At 58.7% G+C, this 18,348-nt stretch overlaps 1 protein-coding gene across 2 annotated transcripts; it reads right to left on the reverse strand.

The window, feature by feature from the left end:
* Positions 1 to 1,815: 1,815 nt before the first annotated feature.
* KLHL18 (kelch like family member 18) lies at positions 1,816 to 18,255 on the reverse strand. 2 transcript variants are annotated; one of them, XM_069859169.1, is made up of 10 exons: positions 18,068 to 18,255; positions 13,789 to 13,919; positions 12,875 to 13,015; positions 11,701 to 11,899; positions 10,787 to 10,947; positions 9,611 to 9,747; positions 8,225 to 8,462; positions 6,376 to 6,480; positions 6,178 to 6,289; positions 1,816 to 4,636 (listed from the first exon to the last, which is right to left on the reverse strand). In XM_069859169.1, the coding sequence occupies exons 1-10, from the start codon at positions 18,221 to 18,223 to the stop codon at positions 4,250 to 4,252; spliced, it is 1,767 nt and encodes a 588-aa protein (XP_069715270.1). In that variant the 5' UTR covers positions 18,224 to 18,255; the 3' UTR covers positions 1,816 to 4,249. The 2 variants fall into 2 exon arrangements, with proteins under 2 accessions (XP_069715270.1, XP_069715271.1); XM_069859170.1 differs by having other exon boundaries at positions 1,821 to 4,636; positions 8,225 to 8,447.
* Positions 18,256 to 18,348: the final 93 nt, after the last annotated feature.

Below are 18,348 nucleotides of genomic sequence, written 5' to 3' on the forward strand. Positions count from 1 at the left end.
CCCTTGTCCTATCCTTGATCCAGAGCCCCTCCCCAGCTTTCCTGGAGCCCCTTTCAGTCCTGGAAGCTCCTCTAAGTTCTCCCCCAGAACCTTCTCCAGGTCGAACAACCCCAACTCCTCCAGCCTGTCCTCGTGCGGGAGGTCCTCCGTCCCCGGCTTCTCAACGTTGGTGGAGAAATCGGTTTCCGCAGGGGTGGGGACTCAGAGCTGAGGACCCCCAACCCCCAAGCCCGCTCCTACCGTCCTGGTGACTCCCAGCAGCTTGAGAAGCTTCAGCTCCTGCCCGTGGGTCTCCAGGACGGAGCGGGCCAGGGCGCGAGGAGCCGGCGGCCCCGCTGGCACCACGGCGGCTCCCACCAGCAGCAGAGCAGCTCCCACCACCAGGGCCATGAGGGGTTGAGGGACACTAGGAGGAACGGCGGCGTCTCCACTGGAGAAACCGCCTCGTGACTTGGGGCCCCTCAACGGCTCCAGCTTCTCCTCCAGGATAAACACGAGGCCCCCGGCGCGGGCGGCGCCGACGGATCAGGTTGCCGGGGTTTTTCTTGGCTCGGGGCCGGCCAGACCTGGTGGAGATGGGGCCAGGCTGGAAGCTCAGCAGGGTTGAGCTCCCCTCCGTTGAGGCCCCTTCCCTTCATCTCCTCCTAGTTTCAAAGCCACGTTGGACGGGACCTTGGAAACCCTGATCCAGGAGGAGGTGGCCCTGCCCATGGCAGATCCCATCCCTGGAGGTGTTGAAGGCCACGTTGGATGGAGCTTGGAACACCCTGCTCCAGTGGGAGGTGTCCCTGCTCATGGAAGAGGGTGGAACTGGATGATCTTTGAGGTCCCACCAACCCAAACCGTTCTAGGATTCTACGGGACAACCCAAACCCTCGGGATCCATCCAGTCAACGCTCCACCTCGCTCTGAGCTGGGAGCAAGAACCTCTTCCCAGCTCCTACAGGAAGAAAAAGCTCCTCGTTCTCTCTTTCTTTCTAGTTTTTAGGCTGCGGGAGGGGTGGGAGGTTCTGCAGAGGGACCTGGAGAAGGTGGATCCATGGGCTGAGACCAACGGGCTGAGGTTCCACCAGGAACTTGGGGCACAAGAACCCTGGGCAGCTCCAGCCTAGGAGAAGGCTGGCTGGAAAGGGCCTGGAGGAGAAGGACCTGGGGGGGTTGGTTGGACAGGAGCCAGCAGGGGCCCAGGGGGCCAAGAAGGCCAAGGGCATCTTGGCTTGGAGCAGCCCTGGGGTGGCCACCAGGAGCACGGAAGGGATTGTCCTCACTGGTGAGGCCGCACCTCGAATCCTGGGGTCAGTTCTGGGTCCCTCACTCCAAGAAAGACCTTGAGGGGCTGGAGAACGTCTGGAGAAGGAGCTGGGGAAGGGGCTGGAGAACAAGGGTTAGGAGGAGCAGCTGAGGGACCTGGGGCTGGTTAGCCTGGAGAAGAGGAGGTTGAGGGGAGACCTCATTGCTCTCTGCAGCTCCTGGAGAGGAGGTTGTGGTGAGGTGGGCGCTGGGCTCTTCTCCTGAGGAACAAGGGGTGGGACGAGAGGAGAAATGACCTCGAGCTGCACCAGGAGAGGTTCAGGTTGGACATCAGGGAACGTTTCTTCCTGGAAAAGGTTCTCAGGCTCTGGCAGAGGCTGCCCAGGCGAGAGCTGGACTCCACCACATGGTCCTTCCCTCCTAGGGGCTGGAGGTCACCCTTCTCCAACCCTCCCTGTGCCTCCAGCTCCATCTTTTCTACAACCCAAAGCCCCGAACTCAAGATGTTTCCACCTCGAACGTTCATCGGTGGTTTTTTAACCTTTCTCAAGCCTTCGCAGCACGAAAACCCTGAAGGAGTCGTCCCTCTGGTGGCCCCAGGAGGTGAGAAAGATGGAGGAGATCCCACATCTACCCACAAATCACATTTTATAGCCGGCTACGCTCATTATATCCCTAAAATATACACGGTACCGGAATATATCGACACCCACATTTACACCTCAAGAGCCCGAGACGGCGCTGGGACCCGGCCAGGACCAGGCGAGGAGGAGCTGGACCTGGGGGTGAAGCTCCAGCTGCCTCCAGCTTCATCCAAAAGGTGGAGACCGAGCTCCCAGCGCCCGGAAACGCCAGGATGGGGCAGGACGATGGGGGGAAAAAAATCGAGTTCCTCCAGCCCAGAAGCAGCGAAGAGGTTATGGCTTGGCGAGGAGGACACGAAGGTGGAGGAGAAGCCTGGTGGGGCCCGGTCATGCAAGAGAAACGTGGAAGAGCTGATGCAAATAAGGATTTTCACCACCTAAGGAGCTTCAAGGGTGGTTCTCCCGACCCCTCGAAGCCACCACAAAGACCTTTCCCAGCGCAGCCAAGGAGGAAACGTCCCCAACGGCCACCGAGGGGTGGCTGTCCCCTTCCTTCTCCATCGCCACGTGGGATGGAGGTGGTTCTGCTTGGGCAACCAACCCTCTCTGGGCTTTCAGAGCTCATCAATCCAACACGGCCGCCTTCTCGCCCCTCCTGGAAGACCCCAACCCAACTCTGCTCCCGTTTCCTCTTAACCATCGACTTTGAAAGCACCTCAAGCTCTAATGTGAGGACTTTTCTAACGGCCACCACGGCCTCTTGCCCATTTCACAATCCCAAGAAGGTTCCTTCGGGTGGTTGCCGTTCATCCTTCTTCTCCAGAACTTGCTGAAACGCCTCGATGGTTTAACCGACCCGTTCCCCCTCTTCCTAATTTCTCCATCGTGTGGCTCTTGTGGAGAAGTTTGACCCATGGAGCTTCGCCAGGAGAAGCCGGCGACGTCTTGTGAAAGCCCCACCTCGAAATTCAAAGCATGGATGGGGTCTAGGAACCAACGCCGGGGGGTCTTCTCCTCATCTGAGAAGCCAGATGAGAACCGAGGTGCCTCCAACCCCCCAACCATCGCTGCTGGTCGAATTCCTGGGACACGAGGGTCATTTGGGGGCTGGAAGAAGGTGCAAATGGATTGTCCGAGTCGTTAGAGCTCGTTTCGATGGCCCAACCGTGAGTTCCCTCCTCCCCCAGCATCAAAAAAGGACCACGGGGCACTTTGGAGAACCACCAGCACGAGGAAGAGTTGGCTTCACCACAAGGGAACGGGTGGCAGAGGGAAGGAGACGTGTCCTTGCTCCCACCAGCACCTCAACCGTCCTTCCGCAACGGTCTTTGAGGACCTTCAGAAGAACCTTGAGGTTCTCCTTTGGTCTTTGAGGAGCTTCAAGCCCGAAAACCAAGGGTGGGGGGGTTGCTTGGTCAAGTTTTTTTCGGGGCGTTTGTGAATGACACTTGAGCACCTAGAAACGCCCCGTGGTGGTTCTCACCCCACCAAGAACCTTCTCTGAATGAGAACCAGATGGTCCTTGAGAAGAAAACCTCCTCCAAACACCTTCTTCTCCTCAAGACCCTTCTCTGAGGGTCTCCCCAGATGGTCCTTGAGAAGAAAACCCCCTCCAACTGCTTTCTTCTCCTCAAGAACCTTCTCTGAAGGTCTCCCCAGATGGTCTTTGAGAAGAAAACCCCCTCCAAACACTTCCTTCTCTTCAAGAACCTTCTCCAAAGGTCTCCCCAGACAGTCCTTGAGAAGACAACCCCCTCCAACTGCTTTCTCCTCCTCAAGAACCTTCTCCAAAGGTCTCCCCAGCTGGTCCTTGAGAAGAAAACCCCCTCCAAACGCTTTCTTCTCCTCAAGAACCTTCTCTGAGGGTCTCCCGAGATGGTCCTAGAGAAGGAAACCCCCTCCAACCGCTTTCTTCTCCTCAAGAACCTTCCCTGAAGGTCTCCCCAGATGGTCCTTGAGAAGAAAACCCCCTCCAACTGCTTTCTTCTCCTCAAGAACCTTCCCTGAAGGTCTCCCCAGATGGTCCTAGAGAAGGAAACCCCCTCCAACCGCTTTCTTCTCCTCAAGAACCTTCTCTGAAGGTCTCCCCAGATGGCCCTTGAGAAGAAAACCCCCTCCAACCGCTTTCTTCTCCTCAAGAACCTTCCCTGAAGGTCTCCCCAGATGGTCCTAGAGAAGGAAACCCCCTCCAACCGCTTTCTTCTCCTCAAGAACCTTCTCTGAGGGTCTCCCCAGCTGGTCCTAGAGAAGAAAACCCCCTCCAACCGCTTTCTTCTCCTCAAGAACCTTCTCTGAGGGTCTCCCCAGAACATCCTTGAGAAGAAAACCCCCTCCAACCGCTTTCGTCTCCTCAAGAACCTTCTCCAAGGGTCTCCCCAGCACGTCCTTGAGAAGACCCTCCAACCGCTTCCTTCTCAGATGGTCAAGAGGGGGATGCAACCCACGCCGACGCCTCCCTCGTGACACACCATGGGGGCCATGAACGTCCAGCGGTCGGTCTCTGGGTCGTACATCTCCACCGAGCTGAGGTTGGATTGTCCGTCGTAGCCTCCCAGCGCGTAGAGCCGCCCGCAGTTGGCCACCAGGGAGACGCGGCTCCTCCTGGTGTTCATGGGGACGATGAGGTACCACTGATCGGCCGCCGACCTGTAGACCTCGGCCACGCTGAGGAAGCCGGAGCCGTCGTAGCCCCCGCAAACGAAGAGCTTGCTCCCTAACGAGGCCGCCCCGTGACGACACCGTTTGTTGAGCATGGGGGCCACCGGGTGCCAGGTGGCCGTGTGGGGGTTGTAATACTCCACCTGTGGGCACCAGAGAGAAGATGCAGGTTTAGAAGACCTCGCATGGGACCCACCAACCCACAGAGAAGGTTCCAGCAACGGCGAACGGGGCAGGAAAGGTTGGGTTTGTTTCTTGGCTTCCAGGCTCTTCCTAAGCTCTCCTAACGTTCTAGATCTCCTCAAGTGGTTGGAAGGGACCTTTGGAGCTCAACCAGCTCAAACCCGCTGATGGGAAGGGTTGGACTCGATGATCTAGTGGGTCCTTTCCAACCTGGTGACTCTCTGATTCTAGAGCAGGTTGCACAGGAGCATGTCCAAGGGTCGAATGTCTCCACAGAAGGAGACTCCACATCATCTTCCAGTGTCCCATCACCCTCCGAATAAAAGAATTTTCTCCTCGCATCAAGGTGGAACTTCATGGCTTCCAGTTTGTGGCCGTTGCCCCTTGTCCTCTCAAGAATTGCAGAACCACCAGGTTGGAAGAGACCCAGCAGATCATCGAGTCCAACCATTCCCATCACTCACTAACCCATGTCCCATCCTCCTGCCCCCTTGGCCTTTAGATATTGATCAGCATTGATGAGGTCGCCTCTCGATCTTCTCCAGGCTGAACAGACCCACTCAGCTTCTCGGTGCCCTCAGCTGGATGCTCTCCAGCAGTTCAACGCAACCAATCAACGGGATGAGGTTCCACCAGGAGCTTGGGGCACAAGAACCCTGGGCAGCTCCAGCCTAGGAGAAGGCTGGCTGGAAAGGGCCTGGAGGAGAAGGACCTGGGGGGGTTGGTTGGACAGGAGCCAGCAGGGGCCCAGGGGGCCAAGAAGGCCAAGGGCATCTTGGCTTGGAGCAGAGCCGGTGTGGCCAGCAGGGCCAGGGAGGTTCTTCTCCCTCTGGATTTGATGCTGGTGAGGCCACAGCTCGAATCCTGGGGTCAGTGCTGGGTCCCTCACTCCAAGGGGCTGGAGAACGTCTGGAGAAGGGAACGGAGCTGGGGAGGGGCTGGAGAACAAGGGTTGTGAGGAGCAGCTGAGGGACCTGGGGGGGTTCAGCCTGGAGAAGAGGAGGCTGAGGGGAGACCTCCTCGCTCTCTGCAGCTCCTGGAGAGGAGGTTGTGGAGAGGAGGGAGCTGGGCTCTTCTCCCAAGGAACAAGGGGTGGGATGAGAGGAGATGACCTCAAGCTGCTCCAGGGCAGGTTCAGATTGGACATTAGCAAATATTTCTTCATGGAAAGGGCTCTCAGGCCCTGGCAGAGGCTGCCCAGGAGGTGGTGGTGTCCCCATCCCTGGAGGGGTTTAGAAGATGAGGAGATGAGGGATGTGGAATGAGGACAAAAGCCACCAGCTTGGTCCTGTTGATGCTGGGAACAAGAGCAGCATCTCCAGCCCAGCTCCCAGCGGGAACCTCGCAAGCTCCTGTCTTCCCAACCACCTAGAAGAACCCTGGAAGCCACAGAATTTGGTGGAACAAACAACTTTGGGTGCACGAGGAAGGAGCACGAAGCCTTCCAAGGTCCAGCTCGATCTTCTGGCCTCCTCCTCCTCCCCCAGCCCCGCAGACTCACGCTGTTGAAGATCTGCAGCCCGTCGTGTCCTCCCGACACGTAGATGCGACCCTCGAAGACGGCGACTCCAGCGGCGCTGCGGTTGGAGCTCATGGGGGTCACCACCGTCCACCTGGGTGGGCGAAGGGCGAGGTTAACGAAGCTCCCGGAGGCCGCGCGGAGGCCGATTCCAACTGGCAAAGCGCCAAGAGCTCTTACTTGTTCGTTTCCGGAGAATAAGACTCCACGGAGTTGAGGGAAGAGTTGCCGTCGTAGCCACCGCACACAAAGATCTGGCCGTCCAGCACCACCGTCCCCATGGCGCTGGAACCAAGAGGAGGACATCATGAGATGGATGGAGGTGCTGTCACACCATCCAGAAGACACCAAACCTCCTCCTCCTCCACCTCCAGGCTCCTCAACTGCTCCGAGTCATCCAAGCGTTGGGGCTCCCAGGTCATGGAAGATCATAGAATCATCATAGAATCACCAGGTTGGAGAAGACCCACCAGATCATCATGTCCAACCATGCTTGTGGCATGAGCACAACTCAAAGGAACGACCCCAAAGCACAAGGAGAGGTTTGAACCAAGATCACGGGTCAAAATCCCAGCAATTTTGGCTTTTATCGAATCATTAAGGTTGGAAAAGGTGTCTAAGATGATCCAGTTCTTCGTTCCATGAAGAACCTTCCCACGGCTGCAGGAGATGCAGCAGCAAACGTGAGGTTCAGAGAACGAAGGTGCCCCAGGGCTGCGGCCACACCCCAAAAATCACTTATTTGGCTCCACAAGGCTTTCAAGAGGGACCCTTCGGCCAAGAGACTCGAATCCCACCTTGAAAACAAAGTCAACGCACGTCCTGAAAGTTTGGCCACAGCTTCACTGAGGAGCTTCACAGAATCCTGGAATGGGTTGGGTTGGAAGGGACCTCAAAGATCAGCCAGTTCCAACCACCCCACCATGGGCAGGGACACCTCCCACTGGATCAGGGGCTCCAAGCTCCATCCAACGTGGCCTTCAACACCTCCAGGGATGGGGCAGCCACAGCTTCTTGGGGAAACCTGTTCCAGGGCCTCCTCAGCCTCCCAGGAGAACGTTTCTCCCTAAGATCTCACCTCCATCTCTCCTCTTTCAGCTTCAAACCATTCTCCTGGTCCTGTCCTCCTGGATCAAGAGCCCCTCCCCAGATTTCCTGGAGCCCCTTTCAGTGCTGGAAGGTCCCTCCAAGTTCTCCTCGGAGCCTTCTCTTCTCCTGAACATCCCAACTCTCTCAGCCTGTCCTCGGACAGGAGGTTCTCCAGCCCTCGCATCATCCTGGGAGCTATGAGCGCACGTTGAGCTCCTCATCCCCAGCCCCCCAAGTCCTTCTCCTCAGGGCTGCTCTCCATCCATTCTCCACCCAGCCGGTATCACTCCCTCTCAGTTTAACGTCCCTCCTGGTGGCCACCAAAGCTGAGGAGATGTTGGGTGGCAGCTCGATGTGCTCAGCCGCTTTCTACCTGAATGGATCTTCTCGGAAATCAAGGCTGTGATGCTCACGTAGGACTTTGTGGAGCTGCTGAAGCTCTTTCCCTTCTTCTCAGCCCCAAAGGTGGCCAAGCAAAGTCCACCTGCTTCCATTCTGCTCTCGTCATGAATGGTTGGAACGCTTAGGGACACGGGTTAGTGATTGATGGGAATGGTTGGACTCGATGATCTGGTGGGTCTCTTCCAACCTGGTGATTCTATGAAGTTCCACCACTTGCAGTTCCTCACCACCCTCAAATTCTTCTTCTTTCACTCCTTCCCTACACGTGAAGTTCTCCGTTGGGTTTCTGGTGGGAGGCGTGTCCCATCCCTGGAGGTGCTGAAGGCCACGTTGGATGGAGCTTGGAGCAACCTGCTCCAGTGGGAGGCGTCCCTGCCCATCCAGTTGGAACCGGCTCATCTTTGAGGTCCCTTCCAATTCAAATCATTCCATGACTCCACAACCCACCACCCTCCAACACCTCCAGCTTTCCTACCACCTCATTTTAACCCCTTCCTCCTCCTAAACGTCCCCGTCCCACCAAGGGGACCACACCTACCTCCTCTTGCTGTTCATACTCTCCACCTTGGACCACGAATCCAACTCGGGGTTGTAAACCTCCACGGTGCTCAACCTCAACTGCCCGTCGTAGCCGCCGATGGCGTAGAGCAACCCGTTGACCACGGCCACCCCGACGCGGCTCCGAGCCGTGGTCATGGGCTGGCACTTCTCCCACCGGTTGGCGACGGGATCGAAGACCTCCACCACGTTGAGCGAGTCGCCTGCGTAAAAATTTGCTGCTCAAATTAAAACGAGGGAGACGGGAGGACAACCGCCGCGCCAAGACGCTGGAAGAGGGACACGAGGGGCTTGGGTTGCTCTTCTCTGGACCTTCCCGTGTCCTGTTCCAGCTCAGAGGAAAGTTAGAAGCATCTCCAGCCACGTTTCTATCACCTTCGGGGAGAACCTGCTCTGAAATAGTCATTTAAATTCAAGGGGATGAGTGATAGAACCTCTAGGTTGGAGAAGATCTTTGAGATGGAGTCCAACCACACCTGGCCACAACTAGATCAGAGCCCTAAGCATACGGGTCGGGTTGGAAGGGACCTCAAAGAGCATCCACTTCCACCTCCTGCCCTGGGCAGGGACACCTCCCACTGGATCAGGGGCTCCGAGCTCCATCCAACGTGGCCTTCAACACCTCCAGGGATGGGGCAGCCACAACTTCTTCTGACAACCTATTCCAGGGCCTCCTCACCCTCCCAGGAGAACGTTTCTTCCCAAGATCTCATCTAAACTTCTCCTCTCTTAGGTTAAACCCATCACCCCTTGTCCTATCACACCAGGTCCTGCTAAAAACCTCATCCCCGGCTTTCATAGAAGCCCCTTTCAGTCCTGGAAGCTGCTCTAAGGTCTCCTCGGAGCCTTCTCCAGGCTGACCAAGCCCAACTCTCCCAGCCTGTCCTCGTGCGGGAGGTTCTCCAGCCCTCGCATCATCCTTGGAGCCTCCTCTGGCCCCGTTTCAACAGCTCCATCTCCTTCTCCTGCTGAGGATTCCAGAGCTGGCCCCAACCCTCCAGCTGAGGTCTCCCCGAGAGGAGCAGAGGGGACAATCCCCTCCCTCCCTGCTGGCCACGTTCTTTGGACGCAGCCCAGGCCACGGTTGGTTTCTGGGCTGGGATCACACGTTCCCGGCTCCCGTGGAGCTTCTCATCCATCACCACCCAACCCTTCGAGCTACCCGAGCCCAGTTGTCCTCCACAACAACCTTGACTTTGAGTCTCTGCCTGGAAGACATCAACCTATGGGCCACGACCACCTCGAGCGCTTGAGTAGAAGCCTCAAAACGCCTCGGAGAGGAGGAGAAACCCTCCACGCTTCACACGAGGGGGAAGTCCACGCTCCCACCGTCCTCCCCACCCCGCGGAGTGGACGTGCAAGGTACCTGCAGAGTTGAGGCCTCCAACGGCGTAGATCAAGCCGGAGATGGAGGTGCAACACCGAGGACGCGTCTTGAAGGCCGGGAGGTGCGGCCGGCGCTCCGGCATCAGGTGATAATCCTTGGCCTCGTCCACCAGGTCCCTGAGATCGAAGCCCAGCAGATAAAGATCTCGGTTGATAAGGATGAAATCCCACCATCTGAAGTTGGATGGAAGCAAGGGACTTGTCCCCGTCACCCTCAAGGCTTCTAGAAGGCCACGTGAGCCTGGGAAAGGTGCTTTGGTTTTCTCCTCCATCAGGTTCTGTCTCCACACAAAGAGCCTCCAAGGCTTCTAAACCACGTCCCTGCTGCCTCCACCCCACCGAGGGCCACCAACCCTTCCAAGGTGCTGGACCATCTACTTTAAACTATAGATCATCTAAAAATGTCGGAAAAGATGATCCTAGAGGTTCCTTCAGAGAACCACCAGGTTGGAAGAGACCCACAGGATCATGGAGTCCAACCGTTCCCATCAATCACTGACCCTTGTCCCTCAGCACCTCGGCCACCCGGCCCTTAAACCCCTCCAGGGATGGTGACTCCTAACCTTTGTTCTCCAGCCCCTCCCCAGCTCCGTTCCCTTCTCCAGACGTTCTCCAGCCCCTCAAGGTCTTTCTTGGAGTGAGGGACCCAGAACTGACCCCAGGATTCCAGCTGTGGCCTCACCAAGTCCATGGGGACAATCCCTGTGCTTCTCCTGGTGGCCACCCCAGGGCTGCTCCAAGCCAAGATGCCCTTGGCCTTCTTGGCCCCCTGGGCCCCTGCTGGCTCCTGTCCAACCAACCCCCCCAGGTCCTTCTCCTCCAGGCCCTTTCCAGCCAGCCTTCTCCTAGGCTGGAGCTGCCCAGGGTTCTTGTGCCCCAAGTTCCTGGTGGAACCTCAGCCCGTTGGTCTCAGCCCATGGATCCAGCCTGTTCAGGTCCCTTTGGAGCCTCCCGACCCTCCAGCAGATCCAGCTCCCACCCAGCTCAGTGTCACCCCCAAACTTGCTCAGGGGGCCCTCGAGGCCTCCATCCAGGTCGTTGATGAAGACCCTGAGCAGGGCTGGACCCAGCCCTGAGGACCCCACTTGGAGCTGGAAGCAACCAAGCCGTCCTACAACCCCCATGGTGGTTCCCCAACCCCACGTCCCAGCCTCACCTGCACTTGTGGCAGCACCGGACCAGGTCGTCTTGTTGGACGCGGTCGCTGAGGAACTGAGGTCGACAAAGAGGGAGGCGGATTTTGGCGAGGAGCTTGGGGAGGAAGGACTCTCGCTGGTCCCGGTCGTACCTGATCCAGGCTAAGGCGGCTTCAAACACCTCCGGAAGAGACACATGGAAAGTTGGAGCTTTGGAGGACTCGTTTGGAAGTTCTTACTGCTGGTGGTTGTTGGATGGAGAAGAAACCCCATATTGATAATGATCTTCTCTGGAGCTGCCCCTCTGCTTTGGTGAGACCCAACCTGGAGTCTCGGCTCCGGTTCTGGAATCCTCAGCAGAAGAAGGAGATGGAGCTGTTGGAGCAAGTCCAGAGGAGGCCACGGAGATGATCTGAGGGCTGGAGAACCTCCCGTGTGAGGACAGGCGGAGAGAGTTGGGGTTGCTCAGCCTGGAGAAGGCTCCAGCGAGACCTTGGAGCAGCTTCCAGGACTGCAAGGGGCTCCAGGAAAGCTGGGGAGGGGCTTTTTCTGAGGGCCTGGAGTGACAGGACCAGGAGGAACCACTTGAATTTGGAAGGAGAAGACTCAGATGGGACATTAGGAGGAACTTCCTCACCATGAGGGTGGGGAGGGCCCTGGAACAGGTTACCCAGAGAAGCTCAAGGACCTGGTTTAGTGGTGGACAGGGACGGTTGGGTTGGAAGGGACCTCAAAGATCATCCAGTTCCAACCCCTGCGATGGGCAGGGACACCTCCCACTGGATCAAGCTGCTCAAGACCCCATCCAACTTGGTCTGATGATCTCAAAGGTCTTTTCCAACCAAGCGACTCCACGATTCTCCATCCCATCTCATTCCCAAGCGACCAGCAACCTTCCAAGGAGCAAAGAACCTCGGCTGAGATCTCCACAAACCTGCTCCTCGGACTTGACGTTGAGCTCATCGCGAGAAACGAGCTCCAGGACGTCTTCGAAAGGCAGTGCCAGGAACTCTTCGGACATGGAGACCTCCACGAAGTGCTGGTGAGTGAAGCTGTTGGCGGCGTCGTAGAGGACCGTGCACATCATGGTCTCGGCAAACTGCCGCACCCCGAGACAGTTTTTGGGGTGAAGCCTGAGAGAAACGGGAAAGGAGAACAAAAAAGTAACGTTTTTTTTGGAAAATGGAAGGAATTCAAAGAGATTCACTCAAGCAACACAAGGCGTGGAGGACAGAAGAGAAAGCTGGGTCCTCTTCAGTGAGAGAAGGTCCCAGCTCGCTGGTGAACGTATCTTCCCAGGGTTCTGAAGGTGAATTCAGAGCAGAGCCAGGAAAGGGAAACTTCAAAAGAGTTAAACCCCCCCCTCAGCCTTCCTAGGAGCCTCCAGGCAGAGCCAAGAGGTCCTGCTGGAAGGTGGGAGGTTGTCCATTGAGGGCAAGCGTGAGGTTCTACAAAGCCGTCTCCTCCTCTCCCATCTCAGGGGGCCTGAGCTGAGCAACCAGCACCTTCTCGGTTCCTTAACTCAAGTCTTGGACCGAGCTGGATTCATAGAATCCTCCAACGGTTTGGGTTGGAAGGAACCTCAAGGATGATTAGACCTTTTGAGGACCTTTCCGAGCCAAACCATTCTCTAAGTCTATGATCATCCACCTCCTGGGATGGGCAGGGACACGTCCCTCTAGATCAGGCTCCCAAGGTCCCTCCAGCCTGGCTGGTCCCATCCAACCAACCCCCCCCGGTCCTTCTCCTCCAGGCCCTTTCCAGCCAGCCTTCTCCTAGGCTGGAGCTGCCCAGGGTTCTTGTGCCCCAAGTTCCTGGTGGAACCTCAGCCCGTTGGTCTCAGCTCATGGATCCAGCCTGTTCAGGTCCCTTTGGAGCCTCCCGACCCTCCAGCAGATCCAGCTCCCACCCAGCTCAGCGTCATCTGCAAAGCCTCACGTTGCGTCCCACCTCCCAGAAGATGATTTTAAACGCAACGAGAATGGTGACTCTCGCAAGACCAAGACCTCCTCGTCCTACTTGCAGGAGCCAACTCTGCTCTCTCTCCGGTGCCGGAGAAGACCACAATCTCACCGCGGTCCAAGCCCAACCCCAAGCCAAGGTCCTACCTCTCTCTGAGGAACGTGCAGCAAGCGTCTTTGATGTTCTGCAGCTGGAGGAAACTCGCCCCCATGAGCAGCGACTGGACGTTCTGCTGGTCGATGGCCAGGTGGCCGTTGTAGGCAAAGTTGATCAGAGCCTCCAGGGCACTAAAGGAGGTGGAGAAAGGCACAAGGTGTCCAACAACGACCTCGCAGAGGACTCGCCTAACAGAAGAACCTTGTTTGGTGCCCTTCACAGAGAGGACATCAACAAACGCCACCCAGGCCCGCGGAGAGCATCACAGAAGAGAATCAGAGAAGCTGTCGGTTGGAAAAGATCTTTGAGATGATCGAGTCCGATCACGCTAACCCAGATCCCTGAGCTCCTCATCTGCTGGGCTTTTAAACCCCTCCAGGGATGGAGACTCCACCACCTCCTGGGCAGCCTCTGCCAGGGCTGGAGAACTTGTTCCGTGAAGAAATTTCTCCTGATGACCAACCTGAACCTGGCCTGGTGCAACTTGAGGTCATCTCCTCTCCTCCCATCCCTTGTCCCTTGGGAGAAGAGCCCAGCACCCACCTCACCACAACCTCCTTTCAGGGAGTTGGAGAGAGCCTTGAGGTCTCCCCTCAGCCTCCTCTTCTCCAGGTTAAGCACCCCCAGGTCCCTCAGCTGCTCCTCACAACCCTTGTTCTCCAGATCCTTCCCAATCTCCTTCTCCAGATGTTCTCCAGCCCCTCAAGGTCCTTCTTGGAGCGAGGGCCCCAAAACTGACCCCAGGATTCGAGCTGTGGCCTCACCGGGAGGACAATCCCTTCCCTGCTCCCGCTGGCCACCCCAGGGCTGCTCCAAACCAGGATGCTGGTGGCCTCCTTGGCCACCCGAGCAGCTTGTGGCTCACGTTCCATGAGCTCGTGGTCCTTCTGGACGGCCTCGTTACCTGGGGTCCATGCCCTGCATGACGATCTCGTCCTGCTTACACTCCATCATGTCGTTGGTGAACATGGCGTGGAAGTAGGGGATGGAGGCCGCCAGCACGATGCGGTGGGCGCTGAACTTATGGTCCCCGACCTAAAAACGGAGAACGGAGGAGATGAGCACCACCTACCACCACCCGAGGTCCACGTGACTCCCCGGAGCTCCACCAGCCCAGCAGGAACCGAGAGCTTGGATGGTTTTCCACCTCCAAACAAGACAGCTCATCTCCTCAAGCTTCTGAACCCGCTTTTCCAGCCTCAGAAGCCACCACGAGGGGTCAAGCAGGTCAAGATGAACCAGCACCACAACCCAAGGGTGGACCATCTCCAGGTTGCGAAGGGAGAAGAACCAGAGCCAGGGAACCACGTGTTTGTCCAGGTCAGAGAATCGTGGAATCGCTAGGTTGGAAAAGACCTCGGAGATCATCACGTCCAACCACACCTGCTACTAAACGGTGTCCCCAAGCACCTCATCTCCCCACCTTCTAACCCCCTCCAGGGATGGAGACTCCACCACCACCTCCCTGGGCAGCCTCTGCTAGAGCTTGAGAAGCTTTTTTTGGGGAAGTCAACTCATTATTCGACTCTTCCAAACCCAAATTTGCTTCCTCCAGCGGCTCAGGGCAAGAAAGGCTCTTCTGGTGGCCTCTTCTTCTCTGAGAATCCCCATCCCACATCGCCTGGGTGGTCCCAGGAAACCCTGAGTAGATCCACCAAGGCTCAAGAAGAGTCCTAAGCTGCGACGTAGCCACGTTTCTCCTTCCTTAGCTCTTGTCCTGAACCGATGAGGAGCTTCGAGGTTTAATCCCACGTCCCCGTCACCTTCGCTATGACCTAGAGGCTCCTCAGCTCATCTTCATATCTCCCCAGGTTCACTTTCCACCAGCTCCTCCAACATCTGCTCACGCTTCTGTCCTCGGAAGAACGTTCCTGAGCTCCAGCTCGGGGGCTTCTGGCATCTCCGACTCCACTTCTTGCTCCTGAAGATCTTCTACCATATTTTCTCCTCGTACGAATCAGAGAATCATGGAATGACTTGAGTTGGAAGAGACCCACGAGGCTCATCAACTCTTGTCCCCGCAGAGGACAACCCCAAAATTCACCCCGTGGGGCTGAGGGTGTTGGCCAAACGCTTCTGGAACATCATCAGGCTTGGAGCTGCGGCTGCTTCTCCAGGGAGACGTTCCTGAGCTCCACCACCCTCTGGATGAAGAACCTTCTCCTAACGTCCAACCTAACCCTCCCCTAGAAGATCTTCTGCCATTCCTTTGGGTCAGAGAGAACTCAGCGCCTCCTCCTCTCCTCGTGAGGAGCTTTAGACTGCGATGAGGTCTCCTCTCAGCCTCCTCCTCTCCTCGTGAGGAGCTTTAGACTGCGATGAGGTCTCCTCTCAGCCTCCTCTTCTCCAGACTGACCACACCAAGCGACTTCAGCTGCTCCTCAGCCAACTTGCCCCCTAGATCCTTCTCTCCGTCGCTTGAGAACGTTTTGCTCCGTGATTTTGAGGTGGACCTGGCTCACACCACTCTACGTCCACCTGAACTTCTCCAGAACCACCCTTGTCCCTCAACTTAAGCAAGAACTTCCCATCTGGGCTTCGTTTTGCGAGGACAAACGAGCTGGAGCAGCGGGTGCCTCTGCTCTCTAGGACATCCAAGAAGCCCTCACTGAACTTCTCTACCAAAACTATCAGAGAGTCACCAGGTTGGAAAGGACCCACGGGATCATGGAGTCCAACCGTCCCCATCAACCACTGACCCGTGTCCCTCAGCACCTCGGCCACCCGGCCCTTAAACCCCTCCAGGGAAGGGGACTCAACCCCCTCCCTGGGCAGCTTCTACCAGGGCCAGAGAGACCTTTCCATGAGGAACTTCATGGTGACGTCCAACCTGAACCTCCCCTGGTGCAGCTTGAGGCCATCTCCTCTCCTCCCACCCCTTGTTCCTTGGGAGAAGAGCCCAGCACCCACCTCTCCACAACCTCCTCTCCAGGAGCTGCAGAGAGCCATGAGGTCCCCCCTCAACCTTCTCCAGGTCCCTCAGCTGCTCCTCCTAACCCTTGTTCTCCAGCCCCTCCCCAGCTCCGTTCCCTTCTCCAGACGTTCTCCAGCCCCTCAAGGTCTTTCTTGGAGTGAGGGACCCAGAACTGACCCCAGGATTCGAGCTGTGGCCTCACCAAGTCCATGGGGACAATCCCTGTGCTTCTCCTGGTGGCCACCCCAGGGCTGCTCCAAGCCAAGATGCCCTTGGCCTTCTTGGCCCCCTGGGCCCCTGCTGGCTCCTGTCCAACCAACCCCCCCAGGTCCTTCTCCTCCAGGCCCTTTCCAGCCAGCCTTCTCCTAGGCTGGAGCTGCCCAGGGTTCTTGTGCCCCAAGTTCCTGGTGGAACCTCAGCCCGTTGGTCTCAGCCCATGGATCCAGCCTGTCCAGGTCCCTCTGCAGAGCCTCCCTGCCCTCCAGCAAGTCCACAGTCCCACCCAGCTTGGTGTCACCTCGATTCCTTCATCCAAACGATGAAGAAAAAGATTGAAGAGAACTTTGAGGAAGCCCTGAAGACACCAACTCCGCTCCCGATGGATTTGTGGAGTTAGGAATGGAAATACAGGTCTTCTCCACCACAAACCACGCAGAACCCTCCAGGTTCTTTGATAGGAACGGTTGGACTCAACGATCTAAAAGGTCTTTTCCAACCTAGTGGTTCCACGATTTGAGGTGATGGCACCACCCATCGCAAACGCCGCTTTTTGAAAGTCCAGGTTCTGCTGAGGAGGATCTCCATGATCCACCAGGAGAAGAGGCGGCTCGGGAAACGCCTTCCCGCTTAATTAAACACCGGAGTTAATTAGGGAACGACTCAACGGGGCATCCCACCCATCCCACAAGAAGCTCCTCCGCCCCGGAGCTCCAGGGTTGAAGGTTCCAGCATCTCCAAGAGGTCCACGGCCACCCCACCTCCTCCCTTCCAGAACCAGACGCTCAACCCCGAGGATCTGGGAGGTTCTGGATGATGGTTTGAGGTCCAGAAGGGAGGAGCTTCGAGGAGAAAGGTCTCCTCAGGAGGAGGAGGAGGCATCTCCCAGGGCTTTGGAGCTGAGGTTGCTCACTCCCAGTCCCCCCCAGTCCCCTCTAGGCCCCCCCAGCCCCCTCCCAGTCCCCCCCAGTCCCCTCTAGGCCCCCCCAGCCCCCTCCCAGTCCCCCCCAGTCCCCCCCAGTCCCCTCTAGCCCCCCCCAGTCCCCCCCAGTCCCCTCTAGCCCCCCCCAGCCCCCTCCCAGTCCCCCCCAGCCCCCTCCCAGTCCCCCCTAGTCCCCCCAGCCCCCCCCAGTCCCCCCCCAGTCCCCTCTAGCCCCCCCCAGTCCCCCCAGCCCCCTCCCAGTCCCCCCTAGTCCCCCCCAGCCCCCTCCCAGTCCCCCCCAGTCCCCTCTAGGCCCCCCCAGCCCCCTCCCAGTGGCTCCCAGTCCCCCCCAGTCCCCTCTAGCCCCCCCCCAGCCCCCCCCAGTCCCCCCTAGCCCCTCCCAGTGGCTCCCAGTCCCCCCCAGTCCCCTCTAGCCCCCCCAGCCCCCCCCAGTCCCCCCTAGCCCCCCCAGCCCCCTCCCAGTCCCCTCTAGCCCCCCCAGCCCCCCCAGTCCCCCCTAGCCCCCCCCAGCCCCCTCCCAGTCCCCTCCCAGTCCCCTCCCAGTCCCCCCTAGCCCCCCCCAGCCCCCTCCCAGTCCCCACCAGTCCCCTCTAGCCCCCCCCAGCGCCCTCCCAGTGGCTCCCAGTCCCACCCAGTCCCCTCTAGCCCCCCCCAGCCCCCCCCAGTCCCCCCTAGCCCCTCCCAGTGGCTCCCAGTCCCCCCCAGTCCCCTCTAGCCCCCCCAGCCCCCCCAGTCCCCTCTAGCCCCCCCAGCCCCCCCCAGTCCCCCCTAGCCCCCCCAGCCCCCTCCCAGTCCCCTCTAGCCCCCCCAGCCCCCCCCAGTCCCCCCTAGCCCCCCCAGCCCCCTCCCAGTCCCCCCCAGTCCCCTCCCAGTCCCCCCTAGCCCCCCCCCAGCCCCCTCCCAGTCCCCACCAGTCCCCTCTAGCCCCCCCAGCGCCCTCCCAGTGGCTCCCAGTCCCCCCCAGTCCCCTCTAGGCCCCCCCAGTGGCTCCCAGTCCCCCCCAGTCCCCTCTAGCCCCCCCCAGCCCCCTCCCAGTCCCCTCTCACTCCCCTCTAGGCCCCCCCAGCGCCCTCCCAGTGGCTCCCAGTCCCCCCCAGTCCCCGCGGGGACCTTGATGGTGACGTCGCAGAGCTTGCCCTGCCGCCGGATCTCGCCCATGACGCCGTAGCCGCGGCTCGGCAGGTCCCCGACCGAGAAATGCACCAGGTCCTCGGCGTCCAGCTCGGGCTCCAGCTCGGCCTCCGCGCCCGCCGCCGCCTCCACCATCTTCGCTCCGCGTCCCCTTCGCTTTAGGACCCCTCGCGGCCGCCGTACCGGCCCCTCCCTCCGCGTCCCCTGCCCTTTATGGCCCCTCGCGGCCGCCGTACCCGCAACAACCTCGTTTTCCCTCC

Source organism: Phaenicophaeus curvirostris, chromosome 6, assembly GCF_032191515.1.
Source record: "Phaenicophaeus curvirostris isolate KB17595 chromosome 6, BPBGC_Pcur_1.0, whole genome shotgun sequence".
NCBI classification, from domain to species: domain Eukaryota; kingdom Metazoa; phylum Chordata; class Aves; order Cuculiformes; family Cuculidae; genus Phaenicophaeus; species Phaenicophaeus curvirostris.